Genomic DNA, 19628 nt, shown 5'->3' on the forward strand with positions numbered 1-19628 from the left:
GAATATGTGCATATGTGTATCGATCAGCCACCTGCTCTGCGCGCTTTCGACAATTTTCGCACTTAAACCGCAGAAATTTTGTTAAATTTTCATTAAAAATACATGGCCTGGCAATTGTGGCAGCTGTGTCGGCATCAAAATGTCACTGCGTTCCGGCTCCCATTCCCCCGAAAAGCTTTTGCATCCGCTCCTGCCGGCGCATGTGAAAAGTTTGAGGGGATGGCGAATGGATGTCCCTGCACCGGAATATCCAAGCAAGTTACACCAGTTTGCAATTATAAATGCAAATATGCGCGTGGCTGTCGGAGTTATTTTATTTAAAAATATCACGGAAGATTCCAAAATATTTCGACGAATTTCGGGAAAGTAAACCTTAGTTTTCGAATAGGTGTACTCGATTTTTTTTTGAGCAGTACCTATGCTATAAGTATTCCTTATTAATAAAATAATTTTTTAAGTCTCAATCTAAGCAGTGTCATTCCATTTAATTTCCATTTAAATTCAGACTGGCCAAACTGTAAAGTGATATGCGACATATCGGAAATTCGTCAAATGACACACCCATTAAATTTCTCAATTAAATATCTGCTCACATTCATGCAATTCGAGCCCTGCGCCAAGACAATATCCATTCCGCATTATTTTCTCCTACGCAATAGCAGCACAATAAATTGCTCCAGCTTCTCATTGTTAGGCATACATCAAAATAATCAACTATGAAATTCTATCCGCATTCCGATGAACCTGTTTCCCGTACGCATTTTGCCATTATTGTCAACCACATGCCATTTATGCCACTGGGCTTTCCATAATTTATTTGCATATATAGATACATGTGACTTAATGCCGGAGCCGGGCATTTAATTAAGGCAAATCCGTGGCCATGGAATGTCCTGGTTCACAGTGCCAGTATCACTGCTGCATTTAATAATGTCAATTCCAGTTGACTTGTGTGCGTTGATTTAGTTAAGACTGCCGGCTTTATTTATGCCAATTTACAGATCTGTGGACACCAGGGAATCCTGTGACCGCCGGACCGTGTAGGTCAGTTGGAAGCCCGTTTCAGATCCACTGGACTGCGAATCACTGGCGAATCGCAGGACAAAAGGCGGCCGGGCCACGAGCTCCTGGCCAGCCAATCCATTGCCACAGTAGTAAGTGGCCTGCAGCTCTGGCCTGCTGACCATGTATGCATCGGGAATGCTCACATAGTCAGATACGCGCAACGGAGTCAGCACTGTACTGCGGCAATCGGTGTCATAGGCAGGTCCTGGCTGCTCGGAGTTCGCCTTCGAGAGCTCAAAATGCGTGATCTTATAGCTGTTTTGGGGAAAGCCAAAAAATATTGAATTATTATTATGTTTTTATAGTTAATACGAAATAACCAAAGGTAAAACATTATTCATTTGTCATGTACAAAAAAAGAAGTACTCAGCAATGAATGACAATTGTAAATGTTGACTAGAATACGGCGAACACCGCGTGAAATATATTTGGAGTGGCCTGACTCACTCACCTTATCTCGTTGTCTGCCGCTCCCTTGACACAAATCGAGTACTTCATGTTGGGCATATAGACGCCACCCGCAAAATTGAAGCTCACTATGCCGCCAGTGGTGGTCCTGTAGTACTGATCACAGCCGAGAGGAGCCAGCATCTCCAGATCCGCACTTGAAGGCGATGTGAGAGTTTGGATAAGCTGGGCAGCGGGACCGGAACCCGAGCCGATTCCAGATTGTCCGCCGAAGATGGTCCGTGGCAGGAAGTTGCCCAAAAAGGGCATAATCGGTCGAACAGTGGGTGTCTGCACCTCGGGTTGCCTTGTACTTACAGCCCTGACCGAGTCCCTGGGACACTCCAGTTGGGTGAGAGTCAACTGCCAGGTGGACTGTCTGCCGAGGGACGTGGCCAGTCGGAACAGAAGCTGCAGCTCCTGACCCCGACGAATGGGTATATACAAGTGCTGACCACTGTTGCGACCGCACAGCCGGAAATGCTGTATCTGCAGAAAATCGACGCACTCCAGCACCCCGGAATTGGCATTCAGCTGCGGCTGCGGCAGCTCCAAACGCTCGAAATCAACGCGCACCTGACACACCTGGCCGCTCCACGGCGCCACGCGGTACTGGCAAGTGTCCAACTCGGCCAGCCCACCTGTTCCCGGGCTGCTGAGAACGATGCGTTTCTGGCGGACAGGGCCGCTCCTCGCATTGCAGGCCACCTGGCAGTGGACAGGTGTAAAGACTGGTGCAAGCACGAGTGCAATCATCAGCAGGTGGAAATCCATTTCGGTCCAATTCGTTGGGGGGTACGCGCTTCGATTGGGAAATTTTCGCTGAACAGCGCTTTTATATCAGTTTCTGAGAGCAATTGTATCCATCGGCAGATAACTGCCATTGACACTCGACGATAAGGCCCACAAGATGTTTGCTGGCGATAAAGTATTTGGACAGCGATGCGTCCCTGGAAATTCCATGTCGTGGTTATGAAATTTTTGGTAAACGAAAGCAGGCCAATTTCACTGATTCAGCGTTGAGTTCGAAAAGACTGAGCTGCATCTAAGTATTAGGTGTCTCCAAAATATTTAAATAAAATTCTCTATTTGAATTTTTAAAATTGTTTTTGAACATCAGCGTATAAAGGTTAGCCGTTTAAATTTTAGTGTGTCATTATTGGAGAAATATTTATAAATTCGTATAAATATCGCTCTCCAAGGACTTTTCCCTCAACCCAATTTATTTGGCCCAAGTGGGAGTTTCCTTTACTATCTGTGTAATAATTATCGAATAAATAATGCGCTGGTGAGGCACGCCAGGCATGCAATCTTCCAGTTTGCACCCTCACCTTCCGGCAGATAACATTTGTTCTCTTCGGCTTTAAGCCTTCTCTTCAAATAGGAATTCATTGCCCAAACGTTTTATCAATAAATGCCACAAGGAAGTTTTACGCACATTTTATGATAAAGGTAGAGAGGCGTTTATGGCCCCCTACAACACTTATGAGGTCTCACACGCACACACACGCAACGAAAAGGACCTCAGCGCACGTAAAACAATAAAATTCGAGGCATTTATATGAGCATACCTTTGATTGTGTTAAAATGGTGGAGAGCATATGTGGTGCTGCCCCCTGCTGCCAATTTACATAATACATAATTTGCGGCATAGGTTACCATTTTTTCTGCCCGCCTTATAATTAAAATTAAAAGCCTTGTGCAACATCTATTAAATTTTACGTTTAACGCATATCATGTGATAAAAAATACTGCCGAGCTGGCGTTAAAATTAAACAAATGGCCAAATAATACTAAAATTGCATGCACAGCGCGATTAACATATCAACAGCGACAAAAAAATTTCATAAAACAGCGGAAAAATGGTTCGCAGCGAGTTTTCAGCTCTGCATTTCTAGGCCTGCGAATGTGGCAAGAACATCAACAATACACACCATGGCACACACTAGCGATCAAGTTTTAAAAATTTATGGCCCAAGTACAAGCCCAGTTAAAAAACAAAGCCAGGCGGCGAGCAACCTTCAAAAGAAATAAATATAAAAATACAAAAGGCTCGTGCAGCCGTCGCATAAAAATGAAAACTATGTACTAATAAGCAAAAACAAGGTGGAAAAAGTGAGCAAACTAACGTAGTTTGCAGAAAGGAAAATGGAAAATATAAAAGACGAAAAATTATGAAGGTTATTCAAGGAACAGGGTATGCTCTTCAATTAAGAATTGGCACATTAAGCAATTTAGATTTACAAGCTGGCATGATATGTTTGTAATTTTTCTATCAATAAACTAATATTATTTCGATAAGCCACAGTTTTTATAGTTCATAGTTAGCATTTGTAAGCTCAATTATATTTTCAATATTTCGTTAACTACTATTGTAAGCAACCAAATACTTTGAGTGGAAATCGTATTTTCTTACAACAAATCATTTAAAATAAAATAAAAAGTTTGTTCGAATCATTTTTGAAAAAGTTTTCTCGAAAATCTAGAGCATTTCACCCACCCACCGCAAAACACTTAAATAAGTTTTATAACCATACCCGAGGACACCGGAAAAACTTCGCTCCAATCCTGCATACCCACTCAGCCATATATTCCCGGCAGACTTCATCAGCAATTTGTAATACCTACTTTCCAAGGGCATTTCACAAGCCAAAAAAAAAGCGAAAACCCAAGGAAAAACACAAACTTTTGTTGTAACCGCAGCCACAGCAGCGCTCACGTATTTATGTCAATGTTTTGTTTTAGTTGTTGGCGGCAGTCCTGGCCACCTTCGACCCGCAGCCACGCCCCTGAACGCCCCTGCCCGCCCCCTGGTTGCATGTCGTGCCCATTTGCGTTACCTTTGAGCCCCCGGCACAAAAACAAGATGTGACGCCTGTTCAGTTTCGGTTCGAGCTGAGGCTCTTGGCTCAGCTCCTGTTTTCCGTGCTCTGTTCTCGACTGAAGCCAGCTTTGTGTGATCAACAACTTGTTTTGTTCTGGCTCAAGATGTACGAGAGAATTGCAGAAGTGGGCTGGAGTCGAACGAATACGGCATTAAACTACAGGTGCTGAGCGTCAAAGGCAGTTTCCATGCCACACACATTCGGAGAAAGGAGTCAGCAACAGGGGTCATCGAATACAAGTCAACAGTACGTTCAAAAATAGGGTATATGAAGTATGAAATATGAAGTGACATTCATATTTAATACTACTTCTTCAAAATTATCTCATTGTCAGCGCATTTATTTCCTAAATTTACTATTATTTTCAAGACGTTTTATATTTTTCCGCGTGCATTTGAATGCTTCTGTTTATCGAAAGAGTCAGAGAAGTAAGTTCCTTCCCAGTTATATTGCTGTTGGCCTTTTAGTTTAATAGCGGTGCCATACAAATATTATGACAATGTCCTTGCAACTCCAAAGTGCATTTTCAGTTTTTGTGTCACCGCCTGATCGAGTCTATCACTAAAATATGCCGCATAAAAAGCCAATTAGGTGACATTCGATTGGTTTGCATAATGCACAGATGGCACGGCAACTCGACATCCCTGGCAGAAGGGCGGGCCACGCCCCAATCATAAATATAAACAACGCCACGGCGACGACTTTGCCATCTAAAATGGAAATCTACCGGTAACAAGAACATGCATATTTCCCGGACCGTGTTGATTTTTCTTGCCAGCCCGCTCCTTCGTGTTTGCTTATCAAGTGCAAATGCATGCAACTTGCAGCGGCAACAACAATTGCAACACAACAACAGCAACAACAGTATCAACATGCCGCGCAGATAGGCAGCGAAACAGCGACGTGTTGCTCCCTGCTGCCGTCAAGGAAAACGAGTTGTTTCCGGCACTCAAACACTTCTGATTGCAGTGCCAAAAAGAGGAGAAAGCCGAAAAAATATGCAAGAATATGCAGCACTTTTGTTGGCGGCGCTATAAATTTAAATGCAATCGCATTAAGAGCGCACCGAACAAACGAAAGGATACGTTCTGGGAAGGAATTTCGGGACTTAGTAATTTATGTTGCACACTTTATGGGGCGCGATGGCTTGTGAACTTGAACTTGCCCCGAGCAAACATGTGTGCTATGGAATGGCAATCAATGTATTTAAAACAGAGATGTTACACATTTACCTTTATTTTATTTCACAATATTTTGATCATTTGAAGCCACCATGATTTCTCGCAATGGAAAATGCGAAATGAAGAACACGCTTATATATATATGATATATATATATATATCAGTTTTGCCGGATGATGTTGACAAGAGCCGGAAAACAAACTAGAAACTGCATGCAAATAAGGCAGTCGAAAACAAAGCTCGTTGTTGATTCGAATTGCTTTCTTTTCGTTTATATTTAATTTAATGCATTCCAGCCATCAACATCATCATTGTATTAAACTTTCTGTCAGTTGGCCATTGTTATTACTTTTCAAAGTTTTCTCCCGCTCTCAGTGCATCTCGAAGTCTCTGCTTTTGTGCATTTGCCAGCTGGGTGGAGGAAACTTTAAGCAAATAATAACTCAGACAACCTAGAGGCAATGGTTAAGGGATTCCACAGACTGGCTCACAAATTATTGCGCAATCAACTAGCGGACTGTGCCACCAAAAACCACTATTGCCAGCCACCCATTCGTCAAAGCCTTTTTCTGGGCCAACTTTGCTCGGCCTGGCTTATTTATGTGCGTCGTCTGCAGAGGCAATGAATTGACTTTGTGACTTTGGAGTTGGGTGCCAACCCAGCTCCTACCCCTCATTCAAAGTCCTACACCCGCATAATGTGCATGACAATCTTTACCCTCCATTTCCATACCCCTTAGTCCTTGGTGGAGACAATGACATTGTTGCCGGCTTTGCTTGCCACATGATGCACTTGATGCCAGGCGGCCCACAATGTGTCCTTTGATTTCCGCAGACTAAAAGCCAACCGCAAGCCACAAGATTGAGGATGATTTGAAAGCAATACACACTGCTCAAAGGGGGGAAATGTTTTAAATTCCACGCGGATGCCTCGCGAGGAGATGAAAAATGATGCTCACAGAATTAGGGTCCTTCGATGTGTTTCCATTTACTTAAGCGTGCATTTCAAACTCTTTATTATTTTTATTTTTGATGCAGATGGCTATTTACTAAACAATTTTAATAAAAGGGAAGTAGCAGTCTTACCACTGTCTGTCATTACAGACACTCGATTTCAAACAATAACAATAGATATGTTTAACACGTTTAACAGCTCTACCCAGAAGATATTATATACATAAATACATTATCTCTAATAAAATGGAATGTCAGGACCTCAAACTAGACACGGATAAAGAACTCATTGATAAGGGTCTTGAAAAAGAGGAGCAAACCTGCAACTTAGTTCCAGTCTGGAGTCCTAGAAATCCCTTGGAAAACAGCATCGATTGCCGCGAAAAGTCAATTGTGGAAACCATAAATGCAGACCAGGATGCCATTGCCAAAATCCAATATCTTAGTTCGGAACATGGCAAGCTGGATAAGTATCTAGATAATCAGGAGCAGGATGAATCACTTCGCAAATATCTTGTCGCTGGAGTTCATTGGGTTTCTCTGCTCACGGAACATGTGTTGAGCCATCCGTTTCTAGTATTGCGTTGGCAGTGTCAGGTTTATAATGCCTCCAAGTGTTACCACTTGCATCCTTTTACCCTGCTGCCCTGTATTGTCCACTTGCACAGACGCCAAGGACTAACGACCCTATGGAAGGGAATGGGCAGCTGCTTGCTTGTTCGTGGAATGTCCTGCGCCATTGACGATGTAATATCGAAACTCAGCAGTTGGCCCAAGGAATTGGATAGTCGAACGACCTTAAAGCGATTTGGCCAGCATGTCCTTCTGAAATGTGTAAGCATCGCTTTGGTTTTGCCCTTCCACACCGTTTCCTTGGTGAAGACAGTGCAAAGCGGAATTGCCAGCGACAAAACAGGACTTCTTGATGTCCTTCGGGAAGGTGGAGCTCGTATTTTCTTATGGAGGTCCCCGCAAAATACTCGAATGCTACCAATGTGGGCATTAATCGGTCCGAGTATTTCGATTGGCATTACAAAGTATCTCTTCAACCTTTTAATACATGGCGTATCCACTCGAATGATGCAAAGGAGAATGCTGGAAAATCGGTATGAAAATAACTCCGACAATAGGCTGGAACACCAAAATGCGGAAACCTATGCCGGACTTATAGCCATGCTTACCACTGAGGTCGTATTCTTCCCACTCGAAACCATACTGCATCGTCTAGAACTGCAGGGTACCCGAACCATAATCGATAATCTTGATACTGGTTATTCAGTTGTCCCGGTTTTGACAGACTATCGTGGATTATTGGATTGCTACAGGGTAACAGTTATTTCAGAGGGAGCTGCTGGACTGTACAAAGGCTTCGGAGCAATGATCCTTCAATTTGTCGCACAGGTTGCTATAATAAAACTGGCCAAGTGGACAGCGGATCAAATTGCTGCTGGTATATTGAATCGTCCAACATCCCGCATAGTACAGACCTACAATTTCGATTCCCTCTCCTGCAACAAGAGCTCTATGACAAAATCCCCAAGCATTTCCAGCATCGATGTGGAGCTGACTAGCCTAGGAAAGTATTCACTAGATGAATAAAGACCTAATTGTATATCTTCAAGTTTGTTATACTCACTTATATTGTTTTATAGAGAACTAATCGATGAAACTTAGGAAACAACTCTGTAATGATTGCTAATTAAATTTACGATTTGTAAAGTGGTTGGTATTTACCATTTAAACAAAGCAGACAACTAAACAAGATTATGTAGTCATTGTCTATTAAATCTAACATTGGTTCATTAACTACCCTGCGAGTGTTTCCCTGCCAATCTAAGCTCACGCCAGCTGGTCCACACGTCGCATGCGAATGTCAATATTGATAAAATACTTTGCAGGTGTATTGAGGACTCACCTCTGTAAATTTATGTGCAGCCACTGCACTATTGACTCTTAGATGCTTTTAGCTACTATTTATCAATGTATATGCCCTGGTCAATTGATTTTCCCAAATTCTCCGATTGTTTGTTTTTTGGCCCACATTCAGGAGGGCAGTGGAACTTATCACGATAATTTAAAATTACAATTTCCAATGATGTGCTGCAGATACTCGAAATCGCTAGGATTGCGTTTTTATGTGTTGTTTGTGTGCACGTAATGCACATAAAGTTGCTGCTTCGTGCCCCCAGAAGCCGTAAAGCCAATTCGCAGGACACCACACGGCGTATACTTAATACACACGTATGCAACGCGTGACTGCTGCCAGGATCCAAGGATGTGAGTCGAAGGATGCCAAAGAAATCAACTTAAAATGTGCAAATTGTTTATACTGCGACCCCTCTGCGTCCAAAAAACACACAACATATATGTAGGTTGGCCGGAATGGGTTAAAGTATGTGCCGGACATTGAATAAGATTAATGAAGGTTTTGCCTCTGGTGTTTCGCCTTTTTTTATGAATGTTTGGTTTCGGTTCGGCCGCCTGCTGCGGTATCGTGGTTGGACCGCAGAATGATGCCGTTGCCCCTGCTGCTAAAATATTTTTGCAGTCGGCCTCGTCGTGTTCTGCAGCAGCTGTAAACGAAAAACATATTTCAATGATGCATGATGCACCCCAAAAACAACATCGACCGGGCGGTGCCCGCTCGGCCCGGCCAACAATAAAGAACAAACCCAACAAACAGTTTGAGCCAGGCTCAGAAGAAGATGGAGACGAAGCTTCTGGCCACAAACAACTGTCAGGAGCACGTTGCGAAATGTGACAATTTTATTGGTCTGTCAGGAAATTTTATATCAGAAACGAAAGAGAATGAATATTGCTTTTTAAGTGCTGGACTTTAAGTACAATTTTATTTCTTTTTAAAATTTAAGCTGTTTTTCCGTACTCCTACCAAAAATAGTTCCCAAAATTATTAAAACTTTAAGCAAGTATACATATAATCCACTCTTTCGAATTACCTTTCGAAACTCCAATTCTTATCGTTTCACACCATTTCCTAATGGAGTTGCAAATGTATATAAAGAAAGCTTGCCAACTTTTTATATATTTACAGACCACGTTCTTATCACCATATTCATTTAACCATTTCACAGAAATAATTCCCTCGGACTTAAAAAAGAACATAAAAAAAGTGACTGAAACCGTAAAGTAAGTGAAACTGCAGACATATTTAATTATAAATGCAGTTCGACTTTGCTTTGGAAGCGAAAGAAAAATAAAAGAATGTACCTTAAGCACTTGCTGGTAATCAGCGAGGCACAAGATCCATTTCCTCTACGCCATCTTCTTAAATGGCAATTTAATGAGCTCATTGACAGGTGCACAACTGCTGAGCAAAAAAGTGAAGTGAGCCAGGACTAAATGAAGTGTAATTCTCCACTAAAGCACATGCCATATTCATCATCAGCTTTAAGCAAAAATCTCGCTATTCCCAGCAGTGAGACCTCAACACTTTTTCCTATGTGTGCGCACAGGCAGTGTTCCATTTTTTAATTAACCGCCAGAGAACCGGGAACCCGAGTTGTTGGACCCCGGAGACCCAAGTTGTCAGTTTACCTGGATGGAGTTCAGTTGACATGTTGGCACCGTCATGCGACATTCTGAATAAAACCTCGTAGCCAATTTGCTTGAGTTGAGAATGTGGCAAGAGTTGAATCGCGAGTGTGAGTGCGAATACCTGACAGCTGTTACTCGAGTAGTTTTTAAGTAGCTGCTAATGAGTCGCTAACTTGCAGACGGACAACTTTGAAGAGACCATATGCTCACGTCAGCGCTTGGTTTTTTTAAATCAGATACTATTTCTCTAAATTGTAGACATTCTGACGACAGTTGAATTGCTTTATTATTATTTCAAATTGCACCATAATAGGGTTAGTTGAAATAAATTGTTGCGCATAGATAAGATTAAAAGGTTTATTGGTTAAATCAAAAAATTTTAATATAATATGCAACATTTTCTTTTCTTGCTCGAACTGCAGAGACATCTGCTTCCATTTGCCGGCACTCGTGTTAAAAAATATATGCTTGCATAACGCAGCCATCCTTCATCCACTTTCTCCTCCGCGCAAGGACATACACACGTCAGTGAAAATTCGCCGGGGATTGGGACTACCGGAGAGAAGAACAATGGCTAACAATATTACGCATACGACACGGGTGCCCGAGTTTGCTTTGGCCCTCGTCCAGCGATTCAGCTATCGAATTGAGGTCCACAAAAAGTGAAAAATCTGCTTTAAATGGAAGCTTTCGTGAGCAATTATGTTACAATAGCGGCGATAAAAATGGGGAAATGGGGAATATTTAAAGAAGGTGATTTTCATTTTCAGACGATCTCTTCCTCTGGCGTTAAATTAAAACAGCGAAATATAGCGAGTTTATGAAGTAAGCAAGAGCATAAAAAAGGGCAGCGGAAGCAGATAGAAAAACAGAGACAGAACAGCGAATTTTCTTCGTATAAATTCACACTAAACTGGGGATTTCAAATGGATTTCCTGAGGCTGAGGCAACAATGGCATACTCGGCATAATCGCCCCAACCGAAAGCGCAGCATCATCGAAGGCAAAGGACGAAGGCGACAGCGTTGACGGTTGACAGCATGGCAGGATGAGAGGATAGTAGGATGGTAGTATGGCTGGATACCCCGAGATGATGGGCATGACAGGCGGAACAAACGAGTCCGACGTACATATATGGAGACGTACGCGGCTCGCAGCTGTTGCAAACCCACTCCATCTAGTTTACTCAGCACTCTTTGCCCAATATATACTTACTTGCACCCCCTTTCGTGCCAGCTTAAATGAAGGAGTAGCGCTATAAATCGCATTAGGTGGATCATACTTTGCATATGAAGTGCCCGAACTGACAGCACACCCACTGTCTCACTAACTATTAGAGATGAAATTGTTGAGGTCATGTTGCTATCTTTTATATCAAGCATTTGTTAATCCATTCCACTAAGCGATATACCTGTTTCACCTAGGAAATACGTTCATAGTATTGTTTGTCTATCTGGCAAGCTAATAAATTATGCTTTCAAACATAAATTATTCTTTAAATATTTCAACGTATACTGCCATTGAATATATAGACTACTTCCATAGGATCCATAGAACATTTCGTGTACTGATTTAGCTATCGTAACCTCTTCCATCACCGTTGTCGACCCAGTTCGAGTTGGCTCAGCAGAGGAGCAGATAAAAAGAAAGCACTTTAACATAACAATGAACTCCAGCACCGACGCGATGCGAACGCCAACGCAATCAAAATTCAAAAGTTTCATTTGCAGGTAAATGGTGGATTTACTCGGAGGATTTTAGTATCCTGGCGCCTCGCCGTCCTCTTCGTCCTAGTCGTCCTTGTTGTCAATTGTTTGGCAGCGCATGATGAATGACGCCGATAGCACTTCGCGATGATAGCGCGAATTTGTAGCCGCATTAACTTGGGCACCGTGAAGTTTCCCTTCTTGGTGCCACGGGTCAGCACAGGTTGCCTGCGAGATCTTAATGGGAATGCTAAGTAGAGCATAGTTGTAAATTATGCGAGAAACTTTTCAACCACTCACTTTTTTGAGCGATTTTTAGCTCTATTATAAATGACCCAGATAACCGAATACGGATTTTGAAAAGAAATCGCTCTCATTTGTAACGTAAAAAAGAACAGCTCAGCTCACCCTATGAAATTTTACCAAAGCCATTGCAATGCAAATCAATGCAAAGATATCCTTGTCTAGACATTGTCAAAAATAACTTTATCGATAAAAGCTACTCATAAACTTAAACTTTCATAAGTATGTATTTTCGCTGCCTACAGACAACTTCTCACGCCCCACAATTTATGCCCCCTTTTTTTCTATAAGCAACTGAAGACATTATCATAAATATGTTACTGGAAAAAACAATCGAAATAGGCCAATTAAAAAGCTACTCTGCAAATGCGTAAACAAAAAGCATTGTGCTGGGCTGGTCCGTCGAGACTGTTACTGAATAATTAATATAAACACGAGTTTTTGTTTGCTTTTCAATGTTAATGTTAATTAAAATCAGCACTTAAGCAACAATAAATTTGAGTAAAAACTCGCCATGGCAATGGAAATTTCGCAACTAGCATGGCGGTACAATGGAAAATCGGGGAGTGTAATAAGGAGTAATAAGGACAATGTGATTGCCTCAAGGAGCTGCCGTTGGGAACGCTTACGAATGCCATTACACGACAAAGGACTTGACTCGACGACTCCTTGGCCGAGTGTCCTTATCGGCAATCGCATAAATCTCGTCCTCAGAGAGTTGTTACCGGTTGAACAAAACGGACAGGGGCGGGAAAAAAACAGGAAAAGCTGGAAAAGCGACTTGGTGTTGCCACCTAGTTGCAAATTGTACGCAAGGGTTTCCTTGGAGCAATTATTGTATCACGCAGTTTTGCTGTTACATTTTATTTTATAAACTCCTGCCCGGCGAATCGGACTTGTCCGACTTTTCTGCTGACTCTTCTGAATCGTGGACTGCGTGACTTTTATTGGACTTTTGCCTCTTTTCCTCCTTTAGCGAAAGTTTCGTCCTTGTTTATGGCACTTATCGTGCTTTTGTTTCCCAATGCTGCGCCTAGACTTTTCCCGCTTTTCCGACCGGAGTTTTTCCCTAATGCCATCGCATATCCCGCAGCGTTTACTTAACGCGACGGGCGCGCTCTTATCTAAACGATTGCCTGTGGAGTGATTATGAGTGTTTGAGGTTGTTAGCATAATTGACGCCCGTGCTCGTATCGCTGGAGGTAGGGAATCCAGACGCTTATCTTAAATCCTATTTGTTATATGTGATTGTTATGTAATTCTAGTTAAATTACTGTAAATTTGAAAAAGCTAACTATAGTTAGCCGGCGAGCCCAAAATGGGCTGAATTAATAGATAAGAAGGACACAAAGGGGCTTCATGACTTCCCCGTATGCCTTAATAAATAAACTAATTAATAAAAAAAAAGAAATATAAAGGGAATAAAGTCAGTCGAAATGAGCAGACAATGAATAATAATCAACTGCCATTTAGATACATTTTCATGCTAATAAGACGCTGAATTGTAGGCTTCGTTAATGCCGTATGTGCTCAGGAAAGAAAACCCAAATTATTGGATGCACCAAGTAGATACCAATATTGAATTGATTGTTTAAGATAAAACTCAACGCTTATAAATAACACGCTACCAAAACAGAAAATAGTGACTATGCAATTATAAGTGAAATGCGTATTTTGGAAACCCTTCACGATGGCAAATATGTTTTGGAAAACGTAGCAACTCATCGCATTTTCCCTAAAAGTTCACATGTAATTTGACTTTCGCTTTGCTGTAAGCCCTAATATTCTAAACATGTGTTGAACACGAAACTGATTTTCAATGCCGCCCAAATATTTATATTCTCGCTCATTAAAATTTCCAGGCACGTTAGACGAGCATCAACGACTCTACCGCCCCCGGTGCCAACAAATCAGCATTTATGCCATGCCAAAACGAATGCTAAATGCGCATTAATGTTACCTAAAACTGGCAGAACTCTTTTCACCCAAAAAACCCACATACCCACAATTACCACAAATAATTTCGAGCACACATCTTGCCTCATCGCATGCAAAATTATAGCACGTGGCATTGATTTCGTGTGCCATGATTGATTGCGAATCTGGCTTAAAGCTGTGGTCTAGCAACTTAGGTTTTGTCAGTCAGAGCAGTTCAGTTGTAAGCACAATTATGGCCCAATTGCAAGCACTTACTGTGATTACATAAGATTGTGATTATAACCATCTAATCTTTCACTTAAGTCTCAATAATTTATCACTTTAATATGTGTAAGGTTTTAATTGTTTTGCTATCGAGTTGCAGCTGCAGGCATCAAATGCGGAGTTACACAGTAGTTAGAAAATTTTCATAGAATTTGATTAACTAACCTGTTGCAAAAATTAGTGCATCCCTTAAATCTAAATAAGCTTTCACTTACTTGATGTTATTATTTTAATGTGATATGATATTTCCATTCAAATAAATATGGCTATCTAAATTCCGATTACTTAAATATTTTTACTGAAATTCATGTTAAATTACATAGTCAAATTAAGATTAAATATTTTGCAATGTATTTATTTGTTGACAAATAAGGTTACTACCAACAGCCAGCCACCCACCGCAATCAACAGATTTTGCTTAAACCAATAGCCTCGAATCAGGGCGTGTTTGTGTGCCACGCTCGCATCGCTTCAAGCCAAGTTAAGAAGCTCAGACCAACTGATTGCGCAATGAGCATTAGAGCATGACACGCATCTCACTCACGTCTCCAGCCAGCCTGACGTTCAAATTTAAGCACCAGGAATAATCTTTGGCTGTTGCCGCTTGTCGCCTCCTCCACAGGATACCCAGCATCCTTGATCCCCCTCCCCTTCTGCCAGTCGTCGCCTGTTGCCTGTCATTGTCATGTTTGCACTTGGCTTTAATGCTCGGCACCGCTGCTGGGGTTTGCTTTCGGGTTGGTTAAGCGCAGCACTTGCTGCCAAATAAAACTTTGAATCAGTCACCGGGTTTCGGTGGGTATCCGCCAACCAGCAACCTGCAACGTGCTACATTTAACCTGCAACCTGCAGTGCATTTGCCAAAGCGCTCGCAATTAAAAGCTGTCTTCCTGTCTCCCCCTATAGAAACACACTACGAGTGGCTTTGCACTGGAAAAATGACAAAATAATAATAAAAACCTATTATTTGTTTAAAAAAAAAAATAAATATTTATTGACTTCATTCAGAGTAAAAGGAAACATACTCTTTCGAGTCTCAGATAAAATAAATAAACAAAATATTTTGCCAAGTTTTTTTAATATTTCTATGTCTGTGGAATAACAATTTAACCTAACAAGTCTTCATTAAGGATACGAAATCATATATTTTAATTTAATCTATTCAAGATATAAATATTTATTCTCACTGCACAGGTGAGTTTGCATCAAATACTGCGGTGTTTTCAGCATGATTACTTTGTCTTCCCGAAGTGCAAATGAAAGTCTCACTCTTCTCTGTTGCTGTTTGTTTGTAAAGTTCGTTAATTGTGTTGATTTCGTGTTGCAGCTGCAGGCATCATTTGCGATTTGAGGCAGGCAAGAAAATTGTAATAGAATGTGATAAACTAACCTGTTGCCAGTCCAAAACTATTTTAAGTCCATTAACCAATGTAAACTTGAGTCCTTTGAGTTTCGTGATTTCGTGTTACAGTACTTTATTTATTCAAGGGTTGGAATTTAAAAGAAGGATATTTTTATTTGCTTGCAAATATTAGCACATACATATATGTGAAAATATTTTATTTGCTTTGTCTGGTGTTATATTGAATTATTTTGTGGGTCATTAGGGGAATGTGTGTGTCTCTTTAATATTATATTTTGTTTCTTTATAAAAGGACTTAAAGAATATTTATGTTATTTATGTATCGTAAATTGTGAGAAAATATTTCATTGACTTTACTCGTTGTATCCATTTGTCAATGTAAATAAAAGCCGATTAAAAGAAGTCACGACTCAACGGAACAACTTGCCTTTGCTATTTTTCTCTGCAGTCAGCGGGAAAATCTCGTTATGCATCAATAAACATTGACATTGGTGTTTAAGTGTGCAAGTGCATGTGCAAGAGTTTTTCCACACCGTGTGTGTAAGTCAACTGAGGCAGCAGCAGGAAAATGCATTTCTTGATTGCATTTGAATGCCATAAATGATGCATGCATGGCTCACGGCAACAATAAAATTCTTAAAAATAAGTTATCCCCAAAAATATACGATATTGGTACTCTGCGTTGCGGCTAATGTTCGAAATGGAAAATTCTGAAGAAAACACAAAGCAGCGCGCCATCATTTCACTATGAGCTGCCAAATGGCGAAACAAGAGATTTAATGCAACGAAATCTTCATTTGAGTGAGTTCTTCGTGTATTTCGTTGTTGCCATGACTGCATAAAAAGGAGGCAAATGGAAATGGGAATGGAATTCGAAAGCACAAAAGCAGACTATCATTATTTTTGTCTTTTGCCATTCCCCTGCTCAAGTATCGTGTTCGCCGATTTCAACGGCTTCTAAGCATATGGTTAAAAAAAACTAAATTAAAATTCTATAAGCCCAAAGTATGCAAACTAGAACATCACTACCAAGAAAAATAACTTAGCTATAATTTAATACAGCTTTGGCCAGAGCCAACAAGTTCCGGAACTGAATGTAAAGTCTCTAATAAGTCCGGAAATTAGTTTGTTCATTTTTTTAAGAAATCTTTAAGGCAGCTCGAGAGGAAGGGGTGCTGAAAAACAGAAGCTTTAGCCATTATCCGGGCTTAGCAGCGGAGCAAAAATCATAATCTCCTAATTTCACTTCGCCAGCAATGGGGGTGGGCTTCTACGATAATGCATGGGACGTGCGGCACGCTGGCGTATGCGTAATATGCCTAATGTAAAACGCAAACTCAAATAAAAGTGATATACAAAAGGGGGCCCGAGTGCGAGCAGAAGACGTTACTACGCAAATGTATTTGTAAGCAAGCACTTAGCACACTCAGGAGTTGAGTTTTTGAAATATGCTTGACGGCTCTTGGCTGACTGCCTTCCTCAGCCAAAAAAAAGGCAACACAGAAGACACAAGGCAACAACTAAAAGCCGAGGTCCTTACGAGAATTTGACAACATATTCACACACAACAGGCCCGCCCATTTCGCCTGTCCTTCCCCTTTTTTCCTGGCAATCTCAGCGCGTGCCGCACGCTTTGCGCATTTAACGCGTATTTTGCACTGGCTGCTGTCACTGCTCCTAGCCATTTTACAAACCAGTCTAAAGGAGCGGTTTCTACCAGAGTGGTTCCTTTTTAGGGACATGCCGGGGTCGCTTGCCAAATATATGTAGCGCACTATCTCCACCGTACCCGCCATATGCACTTGCCCCACATCGCCACAGAGAATGCTGCATAAATTGTTTTTAAAGTCCAACGGAAAGTGAGTGAAATGTTGGGGCCACCTGTCTCCGCTTTGAATTCCAGGCGAGTAAGTAGAGAAATCAGCTCGAACTAAATGAGAAATGAAAAAATGTTAATCATTTATTAAGAATTTTTTAATGTTTGGTTTGGTATATCTGAGCAAAAATTAGTACGCATGAGTTTGTTTGCCACATCACCGAAATGTTTTAATTGGCTTATGAAGCAATAAGCATATAAAGCGGCTCAAATTTTGCGATATTTTGATTAATTTTCTGTATATTTTCCCTACTGAAAACTAATTTTTCCGAGTGCCGATGCTCCGGTGCACATACCTGTGGATCTGACTTAGAGCATCTACTTGCCAGGACAGACAGGTCGCTCCAGCTCGAATACCTGCTGCCGTATATCCTTGTGATAGACAGTCCTGAGAGTTGAGTGTTGACAGCACCAGGAGCTGCGGGAAAATCAGTATCCGAGCTCGGAGCAGCTGACTTGGCTTCGGAGTTCGCATTGGGGTGTCGTTTGTGGTTTGGCAGCCATCTGGATGCTCAGAAAAAAGCTTATATGTATATATAATCCATATGCAAGGCCACATACATCATTGTGGGAAGGGGAGTAAAAATAATCTTGGTGAACTTAAATGGCCATAAAATGTCCAACGAAAGCATTGATACATCAAACATACATTTTGGGTCAAAGGTTGCCCTTTTCAAAGTCCAAGGATAAGATATAATTTCAGTGTGGGACACTTGGATTAATATGAAAAGGATACATTTTTATTGACAAACATGTTACCAACAAAAATAATCATATAAAGATCTTAGCAATTTCAACAATTTAAACAATTTATATTGCTATAAATGGAATTGTTCACATCTCAAAACTCACCTGTAGAGATTGATATGCACCCCTCTGGGGGTTTATTTGCAATTTACAATTTATGTAATGTGCGTGCCTGTAATTTGCTGATTTAATTAGTGGCCATAACTCATTGTTATTGCCAAGGACGCGGCCAAGATAATAAATGACTTTTAATTGTTGGCCAAGCTCGTAATTAGTGGGCAATGGGATTGGGCCACGTAATAAATGAACGCACATCTTATCGAAAATCTGGTAATGAAGTGCATAATGTGCTGAAAACGTGCGCATACTGAATTATACCTTTGCACAGGTGAAGTTTGGTAATTCCAGTTGGTGACAAATAACAACAATAGTGGCCAAGGCATTTTAAAATAAAATATTCGTGAGCTGCCCCGGTTCACGTGTGCTTTATTCCCGTAATTACCACCTAATATGCGGCTAACCAACTTATAGCATAACCGCATCTGGGATAAGCTGCTCCGAAATCGTGGCACACATTCAGCAATAATTAATAATCATTAGTAAGCCGCACATTATGAAGTGGTTGACTAAATATTGAAATTACTGTGATATTAATGCCAGGCCAGGAACAACATAAACAATGGCATTATTCCCCCGCAGATGAGCGGCAACAACGGCGATTGTCCTTAATGACAACAATGTGCAAAATGTTTTGCAACAAACGAGAAACGGAAAGTGGCAGCAGCACCAGCACGAATAACAACCAGCCACAATGGCAATATTGTTGCTCTTGTGCGAATTATGGACATGCGTGTGAACTGCAGCATGTAAATTGAAACCCTGACACGCCCATTACCACTTGCGACTGCCAACGCATCCAGCGGATGCAGTCGGCGATCGGGAGTTAAATATATCCATTTATTTTGGTCGCAATTGTTTTGGGAAATTAATTACTTTTGTGCCACTATTCGGACAAAAGTACAACATTAGGCGAACAATTGTTTTATGGCTTGACTTCGTTGGTGATTATCTTTATGATATCATTATCTAATGATACCTAATATTACATAAAGATAATTAGTTTTAAAACTTTTATTTCATTATTAATTTAAAAATTATTTTTATAAAGCAACTTGTACTTTATCAACAGATATTCAGGATTGTTTAAGGTAAGCCCCCCTAATATTTTTAAACATTTTGTTTATGATGCTTTTCCTCAAAAATACCGATGTCGTCTGCGGCATTTCACGGGAAATGGTTAACAGGAATTAACCCTGTTCTCTGTGGAGGATTGCCGTTTCGTCGG

The 19628-nt window shown here is 41.0% G+C and overlaps 2 protein-coding genes across 2 annotated transcripts; one reads left to right on the plus strand and one right to left on the minus strand.

Moving 5' to 3' along the window:
• Window positions 1-821: 821 nt before the first annotated feature.
• LOC117147130 lies at window positions 822-2286 on the minus strand. The gene is made up of 2 exons (XM_033313902.1): window positions 1517-2286; window positions 822-1320 (listed from the first exon to the last, which is right to left on the minus strand). The coding sequence occupies exons 1-2, from the start codon at window positions 2284-2286 to the stop codon at window positions 996-998; spliced, it is 1095 nt and encodes a 364-aa protein (XP_033169793.1). The 3' UTR covers window positions 822-995.
• A 4397-nt stretch (window positions 2287-6683) lies between these two features.
• Window positions 6684-8338, plus strand: LOC117150848 (solute carrier family 25 member 46). Its single transcript, XM_033317918.1, has one exon. It carries the CDS (start codon window positions 6779-6781, stop codon window positions 8129-8131), a length of 1353 nt encoding a protein of 450 aa, XP_033173809.1. The 5' UTR covers window positions 6684-6778; the 3' UTR covers window positions 8132-8338.
• The last annotated feature ends 11290 nt before the right edge of the window (window positions 8339-19628 follow it).

Source organism: Drosophila mauritiana, chromosome 2L, assembly GCF_004382145.1.
Source record: "Drosophila mauritiana strain mau12 chromosome 2L, ASM438214v1, whole genome shotgun sequence".
NCBI lineage: Eukaryota > Metazoa > Arthropoda > Insecta > Diptera > Drosophilidae > Drosophila > Drosophila mauritiana.

What these genes read in the sequence shown, in the direction of transcription:
- LOC117150848 (XM_033317918.1), top strand. Translation starts at nt 6,779, where the DNA reads ATGGAATGTCAGGACCTCAAACTAGACACGGATAAAGAACTCATTGAT.
- LOC117147130 (XM_033313902.1), bottom strand. Translation starts at nt 2,286, where the DNA reads ATGGATTTCCACCTGCTGATGATTGCACTCGTGCTTGCACCAGTCTTT. An exon ending in GCGGCAGACAACGAGATAAG is followed by an intron (nt 1,321 to 1,516) that starts GTGAGTGAGTCA and finishes TCCCCAAAACAG; the next exon opens with CTATAAGATCACGCATTTTG.